A 16,095-nucleotide genomic window follows, 5' to 3' on the forward strand; every position below is an offset into this window, starting at 1 on the left:
TAAAGCCAAGTGGTAAAAATTACATAATAAATGTTATCTGATGGTGACAATTTTATCAACTAAGTAACGTGTAAAAGAGGTATGCAAATGTTACAAAAACACTACTAAATCAAGGAGAAAGTGAAAGCTAAAGGCTTAAACTAAAAGAAAGTATAAGGAATGAATACAATGGACAGAAGCACAAAGAAACAAAAGGTGAGGAAATGGGAAAAAGAGGTAAGAGAAGACATTGTCCTACATATGATTAGAATAATCTAAGAAGACTCTTTGCATTATATTTTAATATTAGTTGAAACCGTGCAATTTATAGAGTGTCACTACTGTAGAGTATATAGGAATTATAATTACTTTTATTCTTTAGCAAGGAGTAATTAAAAAAAAAACCCATAGACTTATTTCTGCCTCGTGCAAACATCTAGAAAGGTAACAGCAAATTAATTACTGATTTTTTTAAATTAAAAGACAAAAACTAAAAGGAACAAATACTTCTCTGAGTATAGCTATTTGCAAGTTTACTGCACAATGTACAATACTTCTGGGGAACTGAAAAAGTAAAATTTTGCAAGTTAGATGTTCCAGAAGATATCCACATTTTCCTTTCTTAAACAGCACAAGAAATAGCTTATGAGTCTGAAAATAATATTTGCTTAACACTGTTCTTGATCTATAGACTAGGTTACAGGAACTGGCTCCAGAAAGACAATTCTTGGCAGCTCTGACTGATTCCACTGTTTGGGAATGGATGCTGTTATTTCTTCTCTAATTTGAGGACAGAAACCATGCTAAATTCAAGTGAAAGTGACTTTATGGAACAAAATTTTGGTTAGGTCAAAAGAATACAATGTTCCTCTAGTGGCACAGGAGAATGATTACGTAAGCCACCAACACTACACAGGAGAAATGATATAAAGATCAGTGTACTCAGTAGGCTTCCAATCCTACAAATGGTATAGAAAATACTGAAAACATAAAAAGCATCCATTTCACAGTAACACAGGAACACAGAGCAGGGATGAAAAGATAATCTGTGTTTGGCCTTTAACTGATAAAACAAAAAGCCAATTTGTCAAAACTGTGTCAGAGAAAAGATGGAGAGTGCCTTCACAGCATGTGTCAGAATGTATTACTACCATATGGGACACAGCAGATCTATCAGAATTTGGCCCTTTGGTTTTAGAAATATTGACAGTTTGAACATATAAATCTGTTAGAACTAATGACCTAGCTTTTGAGGTTCTGGAAACAGCAATTTCATTATTTGGCAAATCCTTTTTTTTAAAGGAGGAAAGTGTACAAAAACTGTCTCAAATCAGCAAAATTGCTGATAAAAAACATATAATTCAAATGCCTATGAACTAACATGGCTAAATGACATCTCTATCTTTTCTATAATTTAAAAAGCAAAGAAGACAATACTATCAAACTAGCTTGTGAAAATCAGGTAATATTCAAACCTTTAAGTTGTCTAAAATCCTAAGCTTTTTAAAATTGAAAGTATAGAATACAATTTTGAAGTACGAATTCTGAGATTAGAAGGAAAACTACACAAAATTTGACGACTGGCCGAAGCCTACCTATAAACTTTTCAATTGAATTTTAAATATCCATCTGTAGGATCTTAAAAATGATGCTGCAAAAATAAAAACAGAACCATGTGCAAAGTTATATTATATCTAACTATTTTATTTAGCATTAAGGTTTCATCATTGAATCCCATAAAGAAATGCTCCCTTAAAGACAATAGAACAAAAAGTAAAGCACTTGCCTCAGTTACTGCAATGGTAGCTTTTACCCAGCACTAAAGTTACTACAACAGCAGGTAGCCATTCAAGTAGCTCACGATTAAAACTGAAGTCAATTCCTTCTTTAGAAAACTGTGAGCCAAACCAATTTGTCAGCAACTGGTATTGGGCAAAAGTACAGATTTCTATCAGCTGTATTGAATAGCTAATTCAAGTTTGTTTTCTGGAAAAACACTAGCCTTAAAAGCCAAACACTTAAGAACACAGACAGACACTTGGCCAGCATCACACTATGGCTTCCTTCCACACTTCATGAAGCTAATTGGAGGCCCAAGTCTGTTAGTGCTCTGCATGCATAATGGTTTTGTAGGCCACAAATATATGCTTCTTTCACATGTGTAGTCTTTCAGCATCAACGAGTAATGCTGGGCAAAGTGTAAAAAAATATAAACTGCATACTTACTGTAAGGGACACATTCATATTGGACTTCAAGGTATTTGTATGTTCCAGGACATGGATCAGGAAACACATCTGACCCAGTAACTACTATACACTGTGTTCGATTGTTGCACCTGAAAAACAAAATGTATCAAACTGGTGTAACATAATTTATTTGATTTTTTTCACTTAAATATAACATAGAAGTTTTTCTCATTTTCTTTAAGCAACTAGAAACAAAACAAAAATTCAAGTGATGTTACGTTACTCTACATTATTAAATACTTTATAAGAGTTTTGTTTTATGTTGTAATACGGTGGTATTATGGGTCACACTAAATTTTAACTAGAAGTAAAAAAATAATGGCCAACAGTTTCTTATTATTCTGTTATACATTTTAATTTTTGATACATTCAACATGAACTGAACGACAACAAGAACAATAACAAATATCTTACTAGGATATTAGACATCATACTTAAGAATTAAGATTACAATTTTTAAAAATGGTCCTATAACTAAACAGAAACTTTAGAGTCAAAACCCGAATTTCTCAGCAGGAAGTTTTTGACAACACAAAACAAATAAGGAGCCAGGATTTTAATTTTATCGTCTAAATTCAGTTGGGTGTGAAGTTCTTTATTGTACATACTTTCTGGAATACCAGAAACTAAGCTAGTAGAGCACACCTTATATGCTATAGTCCACATAAATGATAAAGTGCATTTAAAGGATTTAGAAAAATGCTTTGGCACATATGTAATGTCTAAGCATTATTGTTACTCTTTCTATTCATAGATCAACGTGCCTATATAATTATGAGATGACTACGTACCTCGGTTCAACACCAGTACTCCCTAAAATATAACATTAAAAAGAATGTTGTACTAACATGATGCCTAGAATGTTCTAATTATTGTTATAAGGAATTATTTCCTTGTTTTTGCAATGTCATTAATTCACCAAGAATATTAGAAATAGGTTAGAATTCCAGATAAAATGATACGTAAGTTCTATGAATTTGTCCAAAAGGTCTTTTCATAACTTTTGTAAAGGCAACAACTATTTCTTTTATAATTTGATTTGATTATAACCTAATGAATGGAATGTTTTCAGGGTTTTTATTGTATTTTCTGATAGCGCATACATTAAGAAGGCAAATCAAGCAGAACGAGAACATTATAACAACATTTATTTAACAGTTGGAATACCACATATTCGATAGTGCATAAAATAACTGAACTATAAAATAGCACTATAAAGAATTTTGAAAAAGCATCCCAGTTTCTAGCACCACTAACTAAAGGGCAGTAGAAGGTGAATCATGTTAAAGATGGGTAGGAACAGTCATATACTTTGGTGCCATTTCAACTCAAAACCAGACTTTCTCTTTGAAGAGCAGCAAAGCCTGAAAACTACAGGATTAAATAGGTAAATTTTATAATTCAAAGTATACTACAATGAACTTCAAAGAAGACTTAAATATTAAATAAATTATAAGTAACTTTTATCATGATTATAATAGAGTATAGCAGTGTTTTTTTAGAAATATACCATATACTGTAATTTTCAAGAATGTAAATAATGTAAATGGTATAGTGTCACAATCTTCTGTAACATATGTTTTCCTGTCATTATTCTGTATTTCTCTTAATTTGGTTCACTCATCTGAAGAAATATGCCAGTGGTTCACCACTTAGTGTAAACGAATTATTTTAACATGAATCACAGAACCTACTTCACATCCTAAAATTCAAGACAAGAGGTAGGTTTACAGTTTCTCAATAGGTCAATAACTAATGTTCCCAACTAATAAAAATAATTCTCATGTTTCATTTTTCTTCCTTTTTAAACTTTTGCAGCAAAAAGACAGTTCACTGCTTTTTTAGTTTCTTGATCTGCCAGAAATCCTCAAATCACTAACTTGGTCCCATTAAAAACAAAAGTCCTTTCATTTCCTTGTTTGTATTTATTCATACCTACAGAGATCTTCCTTTTATCACACCCTCACACCTCTCAGAAATGAAGAAACATAAACAACTGTGTGTTAGATATCCCTTTCAGATACTCCCACAGTATACATTTTATAACTACTCAACCAAACTGTTAGGTTTTGAATGGTATTTAAATATGATTACAAAAACCCCTCCAAATAACAATTTTTATTGTGAGTAAACTCTTCATTTAGTTTATCAACCTTCCCTTCTTACAAAAGGCTCCTCTCATATCAACAAACTAGCAACTGGTGGGAGAGAGAGGGAATTGTACTCAAAGTTGAAATGGACCAAGAACATGAAAGACTTTGTTATTAAGGTGAAGGAGAAAGTAACTCAAAGGATTTGGCAATTTATATATATATCATTTTTCAAAAATAAAGAATACATTGAAAATTGCCCAGATTTTTTCCACCAGAAGTAATTGGATGAATGAATATAACTAGTACAGGGTTAGAGATCTTTTACTGTATGTTTCTCAATGTCATGGTATGTTCTGCAGGAAGTATATAAGCATTCTGGTTTCCATTACATTTTGTTTGAAAGAGGACAAACACCATAATAAAAAATAACTGTCCATATTTACTCTCTTTCTGAACAACTTTGCAGTAGTCCTCTGACCAATTACAGGTTCAAATTAATGTCAAAGCAATTATGATTATTTATACCAACCACACAATTTTTATTGATTTAAATAATCACATTACACAAAGCATCCACTTTAAGACAGCAAAACATATTAATTCTACAACTATAATCTTAAGCAAAACTGATTTAATGAACCTCCTGCAATAAAATTACAAAAAATTCTAGAATTCAGGGCCTCCCAAAATATAAAAAATGTTCATTTTAAACTTGAAAATTTCATATGTTTATATACACAGAGATATCAGAAGTGCAAGAAATTAATCTTGAGAAAAATGGAAAATTTAGAGCTAAAACAGTTAAGGGTCAGAAAGGACAGAAACCCAGCTGTAAAAAGTACAAGAAAATTAGAGCTTTGCATGCCAGTATCTTGATTCATGGAAATGAATCTAAGCTTTTAGAGGCCCAAATTACAGAAATAGAAATATAGACATTTATATTCCTTTATAAAGGGTGCAAGCAGCATTAAATTTCCAAATAGTGAGGAGACAAGAAAGACATTGGGAAACACCCAACATGAGCTATTAATACTAAGAAAAATCTGAAAATTCCTTAACAATATGCTGTTGGTAAGATTATAAAACTGTAAATTGCTATCGTTTAAAAAGATCCGGAAAGAAAGCAATTACTTATCCACCAAAGCGAAGTAAATTCCCGCCAAGGGCTCAGCTTCAAGTTCTCATACTAATGAAAGCGAAAAGGTAGAGTTAAGCCAAGAAAGAAAAAGTGTTTAGTCGTTTGTATTCTCAGTACTGGGCACAGTTCCTGGCATGACTTTCTCTCTCTTCCTCTACAGAAGAAGATTTCTTTACCAATAAAGGTATCATTGTTTTAACAATCAAAATATCAGTATATTCTGGTAATACCATGTGGGTTTATTACGTTAATAACCTACAATTTTCTTACACATTAAGCATAAAAAATCGGTATGAATGAGAACAAGGCAAAAGAGAAAAAATAGGGTTTAATGAGTAGACCTTTTATTACAATTTGAAGGAACTACAATTACGGCTCATCATAAAGAAACAGATACTAGAATATATTTTGAACACTTCAACTTTCAAATAACTGGTCTTATTTCATTTTGTATTTATAAAGATGGACAGATGACTTAAGACAGTGAAAGCAGCGGTTTTCAAAATGTGGTCCTCATATTAACAGCACCACTATCAGCTGAAAACTTGTTAGAAATACAAATTATTGGCCGGGTGCGGTGGCTCACGCCTGTAATCCCAGCACTTTGGGAGGCCGAGGTGGGTGGATCACTTGAGGTCGGGATTTCGAGACCAGCCTGACCAACATGGAGAAACCCCGTCTCTACTAAAAATACAAAAATTAGCCACGCAGGCATGCGTGGTGGCGCATGCCTGTAATCCCAGCTACTCGGGAGGCTGAGGCAGGAGAATCGTTTGAACCTGCGAGGCAGAGGTTGCAGTGAGCCGAGATCGCACCATTGCACTCCAGCCTGGGCAACAAGAGTGAAACTCCGTCAAAAAAAAAAGAAAGAAAAGAAATACAAATTATTAAGCTCCACCAAAAATTGGCAGGTTCAGAAACTCTGGAAGTGGAAACCCAGCCATCTCAGATTTAGCAAGTTTTGCAGGTGATTCTGATCAGTGCAACTTGTGTGAGAGCCACAGGGTTAAAACAAGATAGGTTTAGATACTTTACTAAAGAATACATATGAATGGCAAAACATGATTTTGCTCTATAAAACTTAACAAGTGAAACAGAAAACAAGTGATGAGTACAATTTATGTAAGAAGTACAAAATACAGTTTACAATGTTAATATGTCTTCTTGCTAATTCTAAGTGTAGAAATCAAGAGTTTTAGTTGCTCTAATTTTGAGCAAGCTGTCTAGTTATTCATCAGTTCTTAACATGGAGAATCGAAATAAGTATAATATCTGAGTACATGTATACATCACATATGAACCAATTTTTTAACAGATAAGAAGTGTAATGTTTTGCTAAAAATGTGCTAACGAAACACTAAAATTGGAAATAAAACTTTTGAGAATATGTAAAAATACTATGTTCTACAGAAGTATGTCATTAAAAATAACAGAAAAATATGACCCATTGTAATCACTGCCAATTTTTCTATATTCAATCTTTGACTTATTTATTCAAATAAATTTTAATAAAGTGGCTCAACTCTAGGAAGGCAATAAATACAGTTATTTTTAGAGAGAACTCAGAGGCATAAGTAGGCCTTGCAAATAATGTCTAAACAATTTCGGGGTCAAGCGCTATTGCTCACGCTTATAATCCCAGCATTTTGAGAGGCAGAAGCAAAGGGAGGAGGATCTCTTGAGCCCAGGAGTTCAAGACCAGCTTGGGTAACATGGCAAAACTCCATCTCTACAAAAAGTTAAAAAAAATTAGCCAGGTGTGGTGGTATGTGCCTGTAGTTCCAGCTACTTGGGGGAGACTGAGGTGGGAGGATGGCATCATTGAAGCACAAGCCAGGGAACATAATGAGACCCTGTCTCAAAAACAGAAACAAGGAACAAAAACCATTTCCAGGGTATAATTCATGATTAAATACTAAGCAGAAAATAAACATAAAACTACATAAGCACTCAGTCCCAAATTCTAAACACATAATCATTTTTAGTATTTTTCTAGTCACGTTTCCAAAATTTTCAAATTTGGCATATAAAGACAAAGATTTAATCATTATTTCACATCACTGGGTTAAAAACGCACAAAGTATCACCTATATATAATTTCTGGCTGCAACTTCTTGACTACAATTTTAAAGACCTTTCTTACTATTCTAAAGTATATAGAGTTCAACACTCACCCTGAGAATTCCAAATATAACTAAAATAAACCCAATAATAAAACCTTTTAATATTATTAAGTTCAAATACCAGAATAAAAGTATTATTTCTGACATTAAAATTCGTAAAACTTATTAATAAAATCCGTCAACCACAACAAAGAAAATCCAAAGTCTTGCTTTATAGGTCATAAACTAGTTTAAATGGGACAAGACACTGAATTTTGTTTATTTGTTTGGTTTTTTGAGACAAAGCCTCGCTCTGTCACCCAGGCTGGAGTGCAGTGGCACGATCTTGGCTCACTGCAACCTCTGCCTCCCGGGTTCAAGCAATTCTCCTGCCTCAGCCTCCTGAGTAGCTGGGACTACAGGAATGTGCCACAACGTCTGGCTAATTTTTGTATTTTTTTTTTTTTTTTTTTCAGTAGAGACGAGGTTTCATCATGTTGGGCAGGCTGGTTTCAAACTCCTGACCTCAGGTGATCTGCCCGCCTCGGCCTCCCAAAGTGCTGGGATTACAGGCATGAGCCACCGTGTCTGGCCCAAAACACTGAATTTTAATCATGGTTTAAAAACTCATCCCTGTAGTCTTTCTACCCTACAGGTGTGGGGGTGAGGGTTTCAATGGTTCAATTCTGGAATGAAGCCAAATGTGCATCTGTAAAAGCTGAAGTGTAACAAATAATTTTGAAGATTAATAGTTTATTAATTTACTTCCTACCAATATATTTGCTGATTACAAAAATTAGAGTAAGTATTTAAAGTTGGTGATATTGCCCAGGCTTGTGCACAACATATATTTCAGAAAAGATTTTAAGAAATAGCTAATGCATCACTTAACCATCCCAATTTGCACATGGCAAAAAGGTGAAAGTATTACAAACAGTATATTTTATCTTCCAGATGTAATCAATGTTTTCAGGTCTCAATATTAACTTTTAAGGCATCCACAGTATTTTTTGAAATTAAGATAAATGTTCTCAAAAAAATGTGTAAAGGATGAAAAGGCATTTTATAAAAGTGTATTATCATTAATTTACATACTAGTATATGGAAATTACTTAAAAATATCATGCACAGATTAACAGCAGTATTTTCAAGAAAGATTATCTCTTTATTTTCGAGACATAGTGCCTCATTACTAATGAAATATTAATGAAAACAAACTATTAATATGTTCCCTTTCCTTAATCTTTTAAAACTCTATGTGAAAGAGAGCACAATGCACACATTACTTATACTCTCAGAATAAATTGTATCAAAAAACAATATAGCATACTGTTTATCTCTGTTCAAAAGCAAAATCATTTGATAATTGGGAAGATTAGTGTTTAAAAGCAGAAGCTGTAGAATCAGAAAAAAATGGGTGTGTAAGTTCCAGGTCAGCTGCTTACTTAACTGTGAGTCCATAAGCAATGTATTAAACCTTTCAACCTTAGCATTATCATCTGTAAAACGTAGTATCTTCTTTAGAAGTTTGTTAAGGTTAAATGGGATAGTGCAGGCAACTCTCTGCACAATACCTGGATAACAAACATCAAGAAATATAAATTACCACTACCACCAAAAATACCAATAATAACAATGTCCCCTATGTAAGATGAACAGATTTGCAAACCTTAAAGAAGCAGAACATCTTTTACTCTTCCACCGTAGTCCCTGCATTGTGCATACTCTTTCCTGTGTACAGCTTTAAAAACAGGCTCAACTATTCATGCAAATTTGTTTCCATTCCAACTCTAATCTTGAATTGTACAATGCCCAACAAATTGCTTTTACTCTTCTTTTGATTATCTTATGCTCATTATTACACTTTACCAAGTGCAAAGTATGGAGATGAGATTCCATGTGTAATCGATTGTGAGAGGTGTTTTAATCAATAGTCTTGTTCTGCTGATTAAGCAGGGGCTTCTGTTTTGGCAAGATAACATTAGTTTCTCCAGTCATGCTCCAAAAACCATTGGGAATCTTCAGCAGATCATTAGATATGCTACAATAAAGCTTTGGTGCAGTTTCTTTTCTTCCTTAAATTACTTCTTCACTGTCCCATCGTTCCCCGTCACCAATGGCACTGCATTATTATTGCAGCTCCCCTGAAACCTGCACTAGAGCTATGTCTCCAGGCCACAGGATGCCATTTTCAATTGAAGCTTCTTCTTGAAAATATAAATTAAGAAAATTTCATTATCTCCTGCCAGGGGCCATTATTCACCACAGTTCTAAGGAAGATTAAAAATGCAAAATCTACTGCCTTGAACAAATACTCCAGCATTCAACAGAAAAGCTCAGTATATCATGACAGAAACTAAAAAATTAAAGTTTGCTTAAATTTGAAATTATACAATTACTAATTAAAGAATTAGTTCAATCCTTCATTAAGTCTGCATCTTCGATGAAGACTGTTTCATCAATTTAAATATTTTAGTGGCTATTTATTTATTAAACTTCAATTACAAAATACTAGCAATGGTAAGACTTTTTTTTTCCTGAGTTACTTTCTGTCTCAGTTAAAAGTGCTCACTTTTTGGAGGTGAAATCAATGCTTCCAAGTTACCAAGGTATCACATAATGATACTCCTTTTCATAGTGCCAAGTATAAACAAAACATACACAGGATTTGCTGGAAGAGCTTAAACCACATCCTTAGGTGAATTGTATACGTTAAACAGAATATCTACAGACGAATTATTGCAATATGAATCTGTTCTTTAATTAATAGAATAGGAATTACATGCATTCTTGAGCCTCAATTACTAAGTAAAAATAAATTATATGTTAATAAGTAAATTACATTCTGTTCAGGTACACAAGTTTTAAAAATTTAGAAACTACTAGAAAGTGGGAGTTTAAGAGAGAATAATAAAAGAAAAAAGAAGCTGTCAACTTACAAATCCTTATTGGAGGTGATTATATGCCTAGCACATAAGACTTTGGTGTTTTTGAAAAAATTAAATAATGATTAATGATCATCTGGCTATTTCTGCTCATAAATAAACATGGTTAATAGAAAATAAACACCAGACATCCAGTTTTGCCACAATCAGCCGTACCTGATTCTCAGAGAACTCTGTCAATTTGGATATCGTCTTGTTTCATGAATGCCAATAATAAACCCTTATGAAATAGATTACCTATTTAAAAGGAAGGGGGAACAAGTACTCTTTAGCTACCAATCACTTCTCCATATACACTAGCAAATTCTAACTGACCTAGTACTCTAGCCACTGTCTTTTTTAGTCCAAATTTAGAACAAAATTTTATACACACAACATATAACTTTAGTGTGAACACAAATAGTTAGGCGCCAATGCAAATAGATTTGCTCAGGCAAAATAATCAAGTGAATGAAGAGGGAATACAAAGAATTATGCTTCAAGATACAAGGTTACAATCATCCTCACAAATGCAAGAGAGAAATGGAGTTGAATGTTAAATCAAATCTTTTCAAAAAGTTTTTTTTATTTTATAATGAAATGCTATTTTATCATCTAAATTTCTATTCTATACAGCTAGGGAAGGTGGGTCTTGCTTTCTTTAAATATGTATTAATGATGATTTGTGAGCTTAACTAATTGCTAGGTAAACATAACATTAGGAAGCTAAATGGTGTGTAATTAATGTGGCAAAAAAGAGGTGTTCTGTAACAATGTTCCCATTTGTCACATAGCTATTGCTCATTATTTAATAATTTGTGTAGTCTAGATTTCTAACCATCATATAGAATTTAATCCTATAGGTATGTTAGGATATTATACAATTTGCATTATAGAACACTGTGTTATTCATTTTGAAATCATTACTGTAATAAAGTTAGTTTCAGAATCTCTAGCATAATATGCATGAATACTGGTACACAGAGATACATAATTTGGGAAAAATAAACAATATAATTTTTATTACATTCAATTTCCTACTTTTTTAAAGTTTTAAATATAATCCTGATTTTTAAAAACTGTACCTGTGATTAAATCCTTGAAACTGCATAAAAATTATTTTAAAATTGTATTTATTATTAAAATGATAATCATAAGCAAAAATGCAAAATGTTTTTCTGTACTTCCAATGTGTAAACATAAATCTATTTGACTGAAAAGGAGTACAGTGTATAAGAGACCAAGTAAAAATCAAGTAACTGGTGGCAAATCAACAAAAGCTTGACAGTAAAATCCTATGGAAAATCAATTCTAGGAGGTCGTCATGCTTTTTTTCAGTCAATGAAAACAGAATAGCATCTTCCCATAATCTTTGCATTTGAGTAAAATATTATGCCAGAATTTATAAACACAAAGTATGCATACTTTAATATTTAGTTCATTTACAACTTAGAAACTCCAAAAATTTCCTTAACAATACCACATTAATTAATAAAATAAGCATTTTGAAATGGCAATGCTGATTTTCTAAAAACAACTTTCTATGTTTTAGAAACCTTTGAAATTCCTTGCAGTTTTCACCGGACCTTGGGGTCAGTTTAATGCAAATTAGGCTTGACTCGCTCAGAGCCTTATTAATCCAGTACAAAATCTCTTGTTTGCAGAAATGCACATTCAACATAAATGTACTTGCTTTTATTAGCAAAATAAGAAGTATTTATTTACAAAGCATGCCACTGAGACTGTTTCATTCACAAGGTCGTCAGGTCTAACTACTTAATGAAACAAAAAAATTTAAATGGGAATAAAAACCATACAATTTTGTAACACTTAAAAAAAATGCTTCTGTGTGCAAATTTTCAAAGCCTTCACTTTTAATAATTCAAAAAATATTACAACCTGTATCAATTAAGAGCAATTATTTATAAAAATGTTAACCTACTGCAGTTTGCACTTGCAGAAACTATCACATTTTTAACTAGGGAAATGGGAAATCGCTATGGGATGCCCTAGTTAGATTAAATTAGCAAGAAACTTGTTACCAGACTATATAAAAGACACAGCGTAATAAGACATGACCTTGCAGAGCCTTGGAGCCAATCTGTGATGTTTTTCCTTCCTATAACCCTTGCTAATTATCTACAAAGTTACAGACCCTTTTGTCGTGGGTTATTTTTCTTCAAATTGTGAGGGGATTTTGGTTTCTAAATATTTAATTAGTCTTGTTGTGATATGAGAATTGTTGTACATGCCAAGCATTTCGATTTTCATACTCTATTCCTTCTAATTATCCTCAGTTTTAGATTGGTCATCCCAAATCCTTTCCGTTTGTAATTATTTACTTCTTAAAGATCATTCAGTGAAGAAATATTTTCACCCTTATGGCTCTTCTTTTCCACAAATGGCTTTTCTGGTCCGTTAATTACCCGCTCAGACGATTAGAGTTTGAAATAATGCAAAAGAACCTGCAACTAAAAGGAGTTTTAGAGGGCAGAATTGAGTAAACTAGATTTGTGTTGTTGCTATTTTAAATTCACGTTAAAGATTACCCCTTGGTTTAGATATCATTTTCAAAAGAAGAAAATTATGCCATAAAGATTTTTTTTCTGACTCCTGAGATGTTTGATGAAATGTCATTTAGTCAGTATTATAAATCTCTGAATATAAAACAAGCGATTTTCTATTCGAATTGATAACTAATATAATTTCCACTTTTACAGACCTCATTTTGATTACAGCATGGCAACAAGCTGACAGACCTTCCTATACAAATCAAACTGAAAGTATAGAAATAAAATAACAAGACTTTGGAAGTGTGGCTTTAAAAAATGCATCTTTGTCAAAGTATTTAACTGACTCAGAAACATTTCCCATTTTTTATTAAAATGACTCTATGTTCTGTAAGTGCTTACTTTTTTTTTTTAATCAAGAGGGAAGAAAGCACTGCTATTCATTACACAAAACGAATTATGGATCTTTCCCAACTTTCATGTTCACATACTGTATTTCTTCACTAAACTTAATTTTCAGCCAAATAAACATTTCTAATTATTACTTTAATTTTAAAGTAATTTTTCTTCCACTTGCAACTTCTAAAATATTTTGGCAGTAAAATATTTGATGTCATTTATAAACAAACTCATAGGATATCTTGTGTAGAAGGGAGTGAAAAAGAATGAGCAAGCAATATCTGAATATATGAACTGAATTAATAAGTTAATGTTGGAGGGCAAGGGAAATACATAGCTCATGTTTCTCCAAAGGTTCAACAAAGTGAAAACTGTTATTCTAAAAACAAAGCGCTACGTAATTATTCAGAAAGCCATGAATCTTTTTCTAATAACTACTGAATTTCAAATTTGATCTGTGTTTCCTTATGTCCTTCTTTCCCACATAGAAGGAATTCACTTTACCATCTACTTATTGAGAGTCTACCCTTATGGTCAAATTATATCCCAACTCCCCTCGGGAATTTTCATACAAGTATTCTGTTCTAACAGAGGATCCTTCTTCCTTAATTTAAAAATGTTGTTAGCAAGTGTGTGCTTAATAACAAATATGAACATAAATTATGTATCATCAAATACAGTAGTACCAAATCAGTATCAGATTCTGGCAACGCAAGCTCTTTGCCATGAAAAATTTTACTTAAAAAATGAACAAAAAAATCCTGCTCAATTGAATGGATTAGAAATAGAAGTTGAGACAGGTTTGGAATTATAGCAGTGAAATTCGGCTCCAAACCCCTGAAAAATCACCTCGATCTCTCCTCCCATAGACCTGAATCACCCCTCAACCTGAGGGTTTTCTCAAAGAAATCCAGTTTAAAAATCACTGATCTAATGTAATTCTTCACTAATACAGGCACAGTATACTAAGGCCCAGAGAATCTGATTGACTTACTAACACCACAGGCTAGAGGAATCACTGTATCTGAAAGATCTCTCTCCTAAGCATCTCTCTATTATATTGTCTACTCCATAAGCATGGCTCAGTACTCGTCTCTACAAAAATAATCCTAACAGAGGCAACCTTTTCTATGTAGACTTTGAGAATCTTGATATCTATGTAATTTAAAACAGCTAGCACACTAGCAAATACCTCTGAACTGAGTTCTCACATAAATGACGATGTATACTTCTTGAACTATCTCTTCCTTAATAAGAAGATCCATTTGAAGGACCGTTAAGTCCCTGAGGTAGAAAATTATCAGAGCTTAGGATACTATGCTTCTAGTTTGAGGAACTGCTATTTTCCAACTCCCAGTGGTGCCCTCCACGCAATCCTAAAAACAGGATCTCCCTGTTATGTACCTGAGGGAGGCACACACATATGCAGGAAGCATCAGCCACACAGGTGGTACACAGAAAGCCAATACAAATGATGCTGGCCAAACAGGATTATATTCCCTGACTACCTGAACCTGAAGTAGTCTTTTCCTAGAGCAGCAGCTCTATATAATTAATTTGGAAGTTAATCACATTCTGCTTTATGGCATCTCCTATATTTTGCACTTCAGTTGCTGCTAAACTCACTAATTATTTTCCATGTCTAGAATTACATGGTAAACTTCTTACGTCCTTGTTTATATTATTTCCCAAACACTCCAAGAGCGGTGGGTACTATTGTATCAGGCCTCACACAGTAATTTTAGTTGTGTCTGGGACTGAGTTTCACCTTTCTGTTGTATGTCAGGCTTCTTTTCAATCTATCTCAATGCCTAGTCTTGTTTACGGCAAGAAGTACTCAATTTAAATAGCTTCTAAGTTGGAATTCTCAATCTTCTGTATTTTACTGAAGGTTTTTTAATCAAAGGAACAATTCAAAATGTCTTCAGGTATATACTAGTTGTCATTTCTTTAATAAAAACTACAGAAATTTTGTGTAGATGTTTACCAAACTATTCTATGAGATTAGAAAAAAAAAAAATAGTGACCAAAAGCTAGAGACATAGACTCTTGGGATACTCTGGGCAGTAGAGCAAGTAGGGAAGGCCAAAAACAATCCTTAGCACCTGTCACCTGAATATAAATAACCAAATTCAGCAGACTTTTATAAAGAGATGGCTACTTGTGGTTCATACACTCTCAGATTAATGGAGTCTCACCTGACTGATAAATATATGACAAATTTCACTGGCTTACTTCTGATAAATCTGAACTAATCTTTAATCATGACAAAATATTCATAATCTAATCCTTTTATCAAATTGACTACCACTGCAGGAGTCTCATGTGTTTGCACAATTAAAAACCCCATGTTAGCTGTATATAATAAGGCATTACATTTGATGCAAATCCTTTTCTATTGAAATAAGTGCCAAGCTGACAGCAGGAAGTAGCTGATAAGAAAGCAACAAGGCATTGCTGATGGCATTCTCTTGATAACTGAACACCAACTCGTAAATATTCAGTCTACAGCCTATTACCCAATAAGCTCTTTCTAAAAAGCACAGATCAAGGGAAGTGTCCTTTTGCTGCATCTCAGTCACAAAAGCAAGAAATTATCTTTAAAAAGATAGACAGATAGATACATAGATAGATCAACTGATCACAGGTAGATAGGAAGAAGGAGGAAAGGAAGAAAGGCAGGGAGGGGAAATATAATTTTAT

The 16,095-nt window shown here is 33.0% G+C and overlaps 1 protein-coding gene across 50 annotated transcripts in view; it reads right to left on the reverse strand.

Annotated features, from left to right (window-relative positions):
• Positions 1-16,095, reverse strand: part of ADGRL2 (adhesion G protein-coupled receptor L2) — a 577,862-nt gene that overhangs the window by 53,464 nt on the left and 508,303 nt on the right. For all 50 annotated transcript variants that reach the window (XM_054532529.2, XM_063711500.1, XM_063711525.1 and 47 more), the window contains one exon: positions 2,206-2,315. In XM_054532529.2, coding sequence (XP_054388504.1) covers positions 2,206-2,315 — 110 coding nt within the window. The remainder of the gene's footprint in view (positions 1-2,205; positions 2,316-16,095) is intronic.

Source organism: Pongo abelii, chromosome 1, assembly GCF_028885655.2.
Source record: "Pongo abelii isolate AG06213 chromosome 1, NHGRI_mPonAbe1-v2.0_pri, whole genome shotgun sequence".
Lineage (NCBI taxonomy): Eukaryota > Metazoa > Chordata > Mammalia > Primates > Hominidae > Pongo > Pongo abelii.